The 11395-nt window shown below is 46.8% G+C and overlaps 1 protein-coding gene across 1 annotated transcript; it reads left to right on the top strand.

Annotated features, from left to right (window-relative positions):
- Nucleotides 1–8832: 8832 nt before the first annotated feature.
- On the top strand, nt 8833–10866 carry LOC124673208 (COBRA-like protein 7). Its single transcript, XM_047209328.1, has one exon. The coding sequence runs from the start codon at nt 8833–8835 to the stop codon at nt 10864–10866; it is 2034 nt and encodes a 677-aa protein (XP_047065284.1).
- Nucleotides 10867–11395: the final 529 nt, after the last annotated feature.

The following is an 11395-nucleotide window of genomic DNA, read 5'->3' on the forward strand; positions in this document are numbered from 1 at the left end:
CCTAGCTTCTCCTCCTCCACATAATACTCCCGCAGCGCATAGGCGAAGCCCTGCCGGAGTTCTCCACCACCACCGCCACCACGCCGTCGTGCTGCCGGATTCAAGGAGGAGCTACTACTTCTGCTGCCCGCTGGAACGGGGAGATGGACGTCGTCTTCATCAACATCGAACGTGTGACCGAGTACGGAGGTGCTGCCCGATTGTGGCACCATGATCAAGATCTTCTACGCGCTTTTGCAAGCGGCAAGTGATCGTCTACCGCAGCAATAAGAGCCTACTCTTATAGGCTTTGGAAATCTTCAAGGGTTAGTCTTGATCATCCCCTCGTTGCTCCCGTCTTCTAGATTGCATCTTGGCTTGGATTGCGTTCTCGCGCTAGGAATTTTTTTTTTCTATGCAACGAATCCCTACACATCGCTTCTTCATACGTCGCAGGGTCCTCATCATTGTTGTCCACAATCATGACATTTAGACAAGGATCATACCAATCAGGAGTGGTACGTTCCCTTGTCGATCTGCGAGGTTCAGTAGTTTCCCCGTTCGAAGTTTCATGATCATTATCATTAGCTTCCTCTGTTGCCGGTGTAGGCGGTACAGGAACAGTTTCCGGTATTGCGCTACTCTGATCAACGAGTATAGATTCATCAATCTCATCGAGTTCTACTTTTCTTCCAGTCACTTCTTTAGTGAGAAATTCTTTCTCAAGAAAGGTTCCGTTCTTAGCAACAAAGATTTTGCCTTCGGATCTGTGATAGAAAGTGTACCCTATAGTTTCCTTAGGGTATCCTATGAAGACGCATTTCTCCGCTTTGGGTTCTAGCTTGTCCGGTTGTAACTTCTTTACATAGGCTTCGCAACCCCAAACTTTAAGGAACGACAGCTTAGGTTTCTTATTAAACCATAATTCATACGGTGTCGTTTCTACGGATTTCGATGGTGCTCTATTTTAAGTGAATGCGGCTGTCTCTAATGCATAACTCCAAAATGATAATGGCAAATCAGTAAGAGACATCATAGAACGAACCATATCTAAGAGAGTTCGATTACGACGTTCGGACACACCGTTTCGTTGTGGTGTTCCCGGCGGTGTCAATTGTGAAAGTATTCCGCATTTCTTTAAATGCATGCCAAACTCATAACTCAGATATTCACCTCCACGATCAGATCGTAGAAATTTAATCTTCTTGTTACGTTGATTTTCTACTTCACTTTGGAATTCCTTAAACTTCTCGAAAGTTTCGGATTTATGTTTCATGAAATAGATATACCCATATCTACTCAGATCATCTGTGAAGGTTAGAACATAACGATAACCACCGCGCGATGCTACGCTTATTGGTCCGCACACATCAGTATGTATGATTTACAATAAGTCAGTAGCTCGCTCCATCATACCAGAAAATGGATTCTTAGTCATTTTTCCCATTAGACATGCTTCGCATCTATCAAGTGACTCAAAGTCAAGTGATTCAAGTAATCCATTGGTATGAAGTTTCTTCATGCGTTTCACTCCAATATGACCAAGACGACAGTGCCACATATAAGTAGAATTATTATTCAATTTAATTCGCTTAGCATCAATGTTATGTATATGCGTATCACTACTATCGAGATCTAACAGAAATAAGCCATTCTTTTCAGGTGCTCGACCATAAAAGATATTATTCATAAAAATAGAACAACCATTATTCTCGGACTTGAATGAATAACCGTTTTGCATTAAACAAGATCCGAGATATAATGTTCATGCTCAACGCGGGTACAAAATAACAATTATTTAGGCTTAAAACTAATCCCGAAGGTAGATGTAGAGGAAGTGTGCCGACAGCGATCACATCGACTTTGGATCCGTTTCCAACACGCATCGTCACTTCATCTTTCAGTAGTCTTCGTTTATTCTTTAGTTCCTGTTTCGAGTTACAAATATGAGCAACCGAACCAGTATCAAATACCCAGGTACTAGAACGAGAACCAGTGAGATAAACATCTATAACATGTATATCGGATATACCTTCTTTCTTCTTCTTGACAAGGCCGCTCTTCGGATCAGCCGGATACTTGGAGAAATTACGCTTCCAGGTGTCCCTTCTCCTTGCGGTAATAGCACTCAGCATCAGGCTTAGGGCCGTTCTTAGGTTTCACAGGAGGCGTAGCAGCTTTCTTGCCACCCTTCTTGAATTTTCCCTTAGACTTGCCCTGTTCCTTGAACTCGGTGGTCTTGTTGACCATCAACACTTGGTGCTCTTTCTTGATCTCAATCTCAGCAGCTTTTAGCATGCCAAAGAGTTCAGGTAACTCCTTGTTCATGTTCTGCATATTGTAGTTCATCACAAAGTTCTTGTAACTTGGTGGCAGTGATTGAAGGACACGATTAATCCCCAGTCTGTTAGGAATCACTATTCCCAAGTCACTGAGTTTCTTCGCATGCCCGGTCATAACGAGCATGTGCTCACTAACGGAGCTGCCTTCTTCCATCATGCAGCTGAAGAAGTGTTTCGATGCTTCATAGCATTCCACGGCCGCATGAGTCTCAAATATAGCTTTCAGCTCATTGACCAACTCATGAGGATCGTGGTGCTCAAAACGTTTTTGAAGATCGGCTTCCAGACTGCACAGGAGGGCACACTGAACTTGAGAGTACCGAGTTTTCCGAGTCGCGTAAACATTCTTTACTTCATCGGTTTCAGTTTCTGCAGGAGGGTCACCTAGCGGTGCATCAAGCACAAATTGCAGATTTCCGCCGCCGAGGAAGATCCTCACATGACGGAACCAGTCGGTGAAGTTGCTACCGTTGCTCTTAAGCTTTTCTTTCTCTAGGAACTGGTTAAAATTGATTGGGGACGCCATCTCTACAACATATATTTGCAAAAGTTTAGACTAAGTTTATGACAAATTGAGTTCAAATTTTAATTCAACATAATTAAAAATCTAGGTGAACTCCCACTCAAAACAATATCCCTCGCATTGTCTTAGTGATCACACGAACCAAATCCACCACACCTAAGTCCGATCATCACGAGACAAGGTGTAATTTCAATGGCGAACACTCAAAGTGTTCATCATATCAACCATATGATTCATGCTCTACCTTTCGGTATCACGTGTTCCGAGACCATGTCTGTACATGCTAGGCTCGTCAAGGCCACCTTAGTATCCGCATGTGCAAAACTGTCTTGCACCCATTGTATGCACTTGTTGATTCTATCACACCCGATCATCACGAGATGCTTCGAAACGACAAGTCTTGGCAATGGTGCTACTAAGGATGAACACTTTATTATCTTGAGATTTTAGTGAGGGATCATCTTATAATGCTACCGTCGCGATCTAAGCAAAATAAGATGCATAAAAGGATTAACATCACATGCAGCTTCATATGTGATATGATATGGCCCTTTTGTCTTTGCGCCTTTGATCTTCATCTCCAAAGCACGGACATGATCTCCATCATCTTCGGGCATGATCTCCATCATCGTCGGCGTAGCGTCAAGGTCAATGGCGTCGTCTTCATGATTGTCCTCCATGTAGCAACTATTACAACTACTTTGAAATACTACTCAACATGAAATTTAAAGACAACCATAAGGCTCTCTGCCGGTTGCCACAATACAATAATGATCATCTCATACATATTCATCATCACATTATGGCCATATCACATCACCAAACCCCGCAAAAACAAGTTAGACGTGTCTAATTTGGTTTGCATATTTTACGTGGTTTAGGGTTTTCGAGAGAGATCTAATCTACCTACGAACATGAACCACAACGGTGATACTAATGTTGTCAATAGAAGAGTAAATTGAATCTTCACTATAGTAGGAGAGACAGACACCCGCAAAGCCTCTTATGCAATACAAGTTGCATGTCGAACGAGGAACAAGTCTCATGAACGCGGTCATGTAAAGTTAGTCCGAGCCGCTTCATCCCACTATGCCACAAAGATGCAAAGTACTCAAACTAAAGACAACAAGAGCATCAACGCCCACAAAACTATTGTGTTCTACTCGTGCAACCATCTATGCATAGACACGGCTCTGATACCACTGTAGGGATTCGTTGCATAGAAAACAAAAATTTTCCTACCGCGAACACGCAATCCAAGCCAAGATGCAATCTAGAAGACGGTAGCAACGAGTGGATGATCGAGACTCACCCTTGAAGAGTTCCAAAGCCTACAAGATGAGGCTCTTGTTGCTGCGGTAGACGTTCACTTGCCGCTTGCAAAAGCGCGTAGAAGATCGTGACCACGGCGCCACGAACGGGCAGCACCTCCGTACTCGGTCACACGTTCGGTGTTGATGAAGTCGACGTCCACCTCCCCGTTCCAGCGGGTAGCGGAAGTAGTAGCTCCTCTTGAATCCGGCAGCACGACGGCGTGGTGGCGGTGGTGGTGAAGAAACCCGGCGGAGCTTCGCTAAGCGTGCGGGAAGTGGTGGAGGAGAGAGGGCCGCTAGGGTTTGGGAGAGGGGGGCGCCGGCGGGGGTGCGGCCACCTTGTGGTGTTGGGGTGGCCAGCCCCCTCCCCTTGGCCCTCATTATATAGGTGGAACACCCAAGAGTTGGTCTACAAGTCTTCGAATAAGACCCCAAACCAAAACCTTCCATATGACATGAAACCTACCCAAGCTAGGACTCCCACTAGAGGTGGGATTCCCACCTTCCCTTGGAAGGGGGTGGCCGGCCACCTTAGGTGGAGTCCACCTGGGACTCCACCCCCTAGGGTTGGCTGGCCATGGTGGTGGAGTCCCTTCGGGACTCCGCCTTCCAAAGTGACTTTCTTCCGGAATATTCTAGAACCTTCTAGAACCTTCCATAAATGCACCGGATCATTTTCAAACTTATAAAATAACTTCCTATATATGAATCTTATTCTCCGGACCATTCCGGAACTCCTCGTGATGTCCGGGATCCCATCCGGGACTTCAAACAAATCTTCGAACTCCATTCCATATTCAAGTTCTACCATTTCAACATCAAACCTTAAGTGTGTCACCCTACGGTTCGTGAACTATGCGGACATGGTTGAGTACTCTCTCCGACCAATAACCAATAGCGGGATCCGGAGATCCATAATGGCTCCCACATATTCAACGATGACTTTAGTGATCGAATGAACCATTCACATACGATACCAATTCCCTTTGTCACGCGATATTTTACTTGTCCGAGGTTTGATCATCGGTATCACTCTATACCTTGTTCAACCTCGTCTCCCGACAAGTACTCTTTACTCGTACCGTGGTATGTGGTCTCTTATGAACTTATTCATATGCTTGCAAGACATTAGACGATATTCCACCGAGAGGGCCCAGAGTATATCTATCCGTCATCGGGATGGACAAATCCCACTGTTGATCCATATGCCTCAACTCATACTTTCCGGATACTTAATCCCACCTTTATAACCACCCATTTACGCAGTGGGGTTTGATGTAATCAAAGTACCTTTCCGGTATAAGTGATTTATATGATCTCATGGTCATAAGGACTAGGTAACTATGTATCGAAAGCTTATAGCAAATAACTTAATGACGTGATCTTATGCTACGCTTTAATTGGGTGTGTCCATTACATCATTCATACAATGATATAACCTTGTTATTAATAACATCCAATGTTCATGATTATGAAACTAATCATCCATTAATCAACAAGCTAGTTAAGAGGCATACTAGGGACTCTTTGTTGTTTACATATCACACATGTATCAATGTTTCGGTTAATACAATTATAGCATGGTATATAAACATTTATCATAAACATAAAGATATATAATAACCACTTTTATTATTGCCTCTTGGGCATATCTCCTTCATGCAAAGCATGTCAGTGACGGACTACAACCTCACATGTATGTGCCTTCAATCCATCCTTGTTTGTTGGTTTGAGTTGTTGATCGAACATGCCGATTGATTCCATCCATCCTTGTTTGCTTTGCGAGCTTAATCTAGTTTTAATTTTTTAACACTTGAAATATATTATTTGAGGTAAATGCTACACTAGCTTGTCTTGGTTCGTCTAGCTACATCGCTAGCTTCGTCATGCCGCACGTAGAGATATTGTATACATTCGATAATTTTGAAGCAACTGCGTATAAATTTGGTAGCGAAAGCACGTCATCGATGTTATAATGTTTATCTTGGTGTTTTCCACAAGTTATTTTGTGGTAATCGCCTATAATTGTTTGTTAAAATAGTTAGTGATTTCTATTGTAACTAAATATGTAGCAAATTAATTATTATTTCACAATTTTTCATAGCCACAAACACATGTTTTGTGTTGTACTAGTTGTCAATTTTTTGTTGTAATTGTTTTGATTTTTGTTGTAAACCAACCTATAGAAAAAATAGTTGTTCTTAACCCTTTTATAACTTTTTTGAAACATTTTATTGTAATAGTGCATATATTTTGCAACCGGAGTGAGAGATTTTGTTGCAATACTTGGCGCGACTCAGATCATTCTTAGTGGGGTATATCCTTTCGGTTTAATGTGGGAAATGTAAGGACTGTGGGTTAAGTTTAAAAAAACTAGGGGGTAAAATACAAAATTCACATTATGGTTGATTCTAGGTGTCGGATATTACGATCAGACGGCATGGAGGATGACCGATTTTTGGATCCATATCCGGCGACCGATGCCTAGCATTGCCCTAAAAATATCCTTGGTTGTTGCGAACGGGGACAATTACCCGCAGCTGGGTAGTACTTGTCATGCGAGTTTCAGTCGGATTGCTCTCTTTTTTTGTCCCTCAACCTAGGTAGAATACTCCAAGTGCCCTCCGCAATCTTGTTCATATGATATTTTTTTCCAAGTAAGATCAGTATTCAAGTAAGTCGGATGGAAAATCATTCCGTATGTCTCGTGGAAATAATGATCTTCTTACTTTTTGCAGCTCAACCATTAAAATGAACGGATTGGATTACATCCTTCAAGGGCCTCTTCTACTTGCAGGATTTTAAAATATAGGAGCAGAAAAAACTTAGAATCACAAGGTCATGCCTATTTCAGTGCAACAAGATTTTATCTATACCGAAGATTGGAAAAGGTTTTTACAACGAGGTTGGAGTAGATGTTAGGTTTCCTATAGGTTGTAGTGCAAAAAATTCCTAAGGAATAAATTATATAGGATTCAATCCTACAAATCAAACGACCAACATAAAGAAAATATCTAAAAATTTAGATGCTCCGAACTTTCTATGGAAGTCCTTTGAATCGAAGAGGCCCCAAGTGGGCTGACCAACCGCCCATGTCATTCAACAAAATTCAAATATTTCAGCACGTGCATCCCGCCTTTGTATATAATATACTACTCAGGTTCCAAAGCTTAAGGCTTATATTTTTTTAGGTCAAACCAAATAAAGTTTAACCAAACTTTTAAAAGGATCTATTAACAAATATGATATTTTGTAGATAATATTTCATTGTTTTATCTAATAAAATTGATTTTGTATTTTGCATGTTAATGATTTTTTGTAAAAAATGATCAAACTTGACATAGTTTGACTTTCTAAAAATAATATAAGCCTTAAGGTTATTTTTCGAGAGTAAGCCAAAAACGTACCATATTATTATAGAAAATAGATGTTTGAGTACAAGAACACTACCACTCGCCGCAAGCAACAAGTCCACACCAGCTAGTCCTAACTCCTAAGACAACCACGCACCAACAAAACAACATAGCATGAAAGAGCATGTCCTAATTAGCTATACACAGAGTGGTGTCTCGACCGACACCCTCGACTCTGAAGAACTTCACAAGGACTCTCCTTATCGACACACCATCTAAAGGAGTAAGATGGTAGAACTTGGTCGGCCCCGAGAAGGCATCGTCTTGGACTCGCTGGTAATGGCATGCATTGCGCCTCCGAAGAACAACCTTGGACAACGGCGAGCACCGGGGAGGGCAACCTGGAACGTCCACGCCGTGTTTCCAAACGCGATGCTCCCAACAGAGTAGTGACGTCTTCCAGGACGCCGCCATCATCACACCGATCCAACTCCAAACCTATACTCTTTTTTTTTTGAAAGGAATACGGTAGGGGAAGCCCCTATAGTGATTTTGTTTTAAAATAATAAGAACCCAAATTCACGTCCCTGGGAACTTGAACCTGGATGGTTGGGTTGTACATCCACTTCCCTAACCAAGTGAACTCCAAACCTATACTTTCACCAGGAGACAACAACCAAACCGGAGAAAAAGCGAGATAAGTATTGACACACCTCGACGACGCCTCCAAGGAGGGAAACGACACCTACGAACGCCGTAGTTATCGGCACCGACCAAAGACGGGCAAGACTTCCGTCCGTACCGCTGCCCACCTCCTTCTCAAGCCTTAAGGTTTGGAATGGAGATAGTATAGGACTGGTGGGCCTCCCTCCACCGTCTTTCAGGTTTGAAAAATACTTGGCGCCAACGTCGCCTGGCGCGTTTCTATGCAGTCATCACGAAATCCAAATGGATAAATCCAACCAAGATGCTTGTGTTACCGCGTTGAGCAGCCGGCCACATCTCCAACATAAAACACATCAGAAAAACCAAACTGATCCATATGTCGCCCTGCTGCCGCCCTGCTACTTCGTCACTGGAAATTAAACAAGTCATGGCCTGCTTCGACAGACGAGCAGATTTCTGCATTACCACGCACCATTTTGACTTGACCTCATCAACTAGATTTTGGTTGTAAAATCATCAGAGTGCATTCGTTTCTGTTTGCTTGGATTTATCCATCCGACACAGCCTGAGACTGGTTCTTCCAGCTGACACGGACTGTGGAGCTTAACTGCACTTGTTTCCCGCCAAGAATTGAGCAGTGCGGCAGAATCCTCGCCATGGAGGCCATGCACGCCACCACCAATCGGAACCCCTTCCCTCGCCTGGCTGTCCTTCTCCTGCTGGTCGCGATCGCGGCGGCACAGCCGTTGCCGGTGGCGCCACCGCCCGAAGACGCGGGCTGCAACGGCGTCCTCCTCACCTACACCTTCGAGGGCCGCGAGAGGATCAGGCCGTTCCTCGACCCAACCACCGAAGCAGACTCACAGCCCTACTCCTTCCGCGCCAACGCCACCGTCCTCAACTCCGGCGTCCGGACGCTCCCGTCCTGGGCGCTGCTGCTCACCTTCATCCACGGCGAGATCCTCGTTGGTGTGGATGGCGCCGTGCTCACCTCCGGCGCCGACCTGCCGTACAACACCACTGCGGCGCCCACAACGACGACGTCCTTCTCCGGGTACCCGCAGACGGACCTCCTCACGCCGATCGCCACCGCTGGCGACCTGTCCAAGATACAGGCGACGGTGAGGCTCTATGGCACGCTCTTTGCCGGGCCGGAGCCGCTCCTGCCGCTCCCGTCCGCGCTCTCCCTCTCCGACCCGGCGTACAACTGCTCACCGCTCGCCCCCGCACCAACGACGACCCGCTCTACGTGCTGCGTGCTCAAGTCCCCAGATCAACTCGCGGCCGAGGCGCCGGCCGGGAGCGCCGCCGCATCCTACCTCCCGCGCGTGGCCGGCGACCTGGTGATCACCTACGACGTGCTCCAGGCGCACGAGAGCACGTACCTGGCGCTGCTCACCCTCGAGAACGACGCGCCGATGGGCCGCCTCGACGGGTGGGAGCTGTCGTGGGAGTGGCAGCGCGGCGAGTTCGTCAACACCATGAGAGGCGCCTACCCGAGGAAGGTGGACGCGAGCGAGTGCCTCTTCGGGCCGCAGGGGCAGTACTACAAGGACATTGACTTCTCCAAGGTGCTCAACTGCGAGCGCCGCCCCGCGGTGTTCGACCTGCCGCCGGAGCGCCGGCAAGACGCGTCCATGGGACAGATCGAGCACTGCTGCAGGAACGGGACATTGCTTCCCAAGTCCATGGGGGACGGGACGCAGTCCGTCTCGGCGTTCCAGATGGAGGTGTACAAGATGCCGCCGGACGTGAACCGGACCAGCAGGCTCCATGCTCCGGCCAACTTCAGGGTCACCGGCGCGTTGACGCTGAACCCGGAGTACGCGTGCGGGCAGCCCATGCCGGTGAGCCCCTCGGAATTCCCGGATCCGAGCGGGCTCGACTCCACCACGCTCGCCGTCGCGTCGTGGCAGGTGTCGTGCAACATCACCGTGGACGACACCACCAAACCGTCCAAGCCACCACAGTGCTGCGTGTCTTTCTCCTCGTTCAACGACGAGTCGGTGGTCCCCTGCAACACCTGCGCGTGCGGCTGCCTGGCGCCGGCGACGAGGACCTGCAGCGCGACGGCCCCGGCCATGCTCCTGCCGCCGTACGCGCTGCTAATGCCGTTCGACAGGCGGGACAAGGAGGCGCTCAAGTGGGCGCACGACAAGGAGCTGGGCGCGCCGCCGGACCCGCTGCCCTGCGGCGACATGTGCGGCATCAGCGTGAACTGGCACCTCGCCACGGACGCCGCCGCCGGGTGGAGCGCGCGGATCACGCTCTTCAACTGGGAAGACATTGACATGCGGGACTGGTTCGCCTCGGTGGTCCTGGACGACAAGGTCTACGGCGGCTTCGAGCAGGCCTACTCCTTCAACGCCACCGCCGCCACCGGGAACGGCACCATCTTCATGCGCGGCAGGGAAGGCTTCGACGACCTCATCAGGGAGAGCAACATGAGCGGCGTCGACTATCCCGTGCCCGGGAAGCAGCAGTCCGTGCTCTCCTTCACCAAGAAGACGTCGCCTAGCAACGTCGACGTGCTTCGCCGCGACGGGTTCCCCACCAAGGTGTTCTTCAACGGCGAGGAGTGCGCCATGCCAAACAGGATTCCGAGTCACGGCGGGGTTGGCCTTCGCGCTAGCCGTGGTGCTCTCCTCCTCTTGGTGTCGTTGTTTTACTTGGTGGGGTCATCAGCTTAACACATTGGAATTTGTAACCAACATATTTTTCTTACTTCATTAGATACAAATGAGTTTCTCACTTTCAAGTGTTGGTAAAGGCCGAACCACAGAATTTTAATTTTCATTCAAGGATCGCTTGATTGTGAACGTGGTGGATCGATCAAACTACTTAGACTGAAACAACACTGTCAACATTTTTCCATAATTCCATTTGTACTTTCTCAAACAAGAACAAAGATCCAGCAAAACAAAACAGCCTATGCATTCAACATATGTAGGCATTTGCAAACTTTTACAATTTTACACAATACAGTCTGTTAGATTTCCTCCTAAAGGGGCCAGATGAACTACAATCTGTATAGCCAAAGCAAACAATAATAAAACAAGAAGGGCAAAAAGAACTGAAACTAGTTGTACAGTGTCTAGCACACCACAGACTCGACCCATTCATCCATCTGGTGGGCTATCATCTCATTCGTCCCTAGGAAATCCTCTCTCAAGATATTACTGTCACACTTATTTATACCATACAATATATGAATTTCTA

This window comes from Lolium rigidum, chromosome 7, assembly GCF_022539505.1.
Source record: "Lolium rigidum isolate FL_2022 chromosome 7, APGP_CSIRO_Lrig_0.1, whole genome shotgun sequence".
NCBI classification, from domain to species: Eukaryota; Viridiplantae; Streptophyta; class Magnoliopsida; order Poales; family Poaceae; genus Lolium; species Lolium rigidum.

Bases quoted from the DNA above. Each gene is read 5' to 3' on its own strand.
- LOC124673208 (XM_047209328.1), top strand. From the start codon at position 8,833: ATGGAGGCCATGCACGCCACCACCAATCGGAACCCCTTCCCTCGCCTG.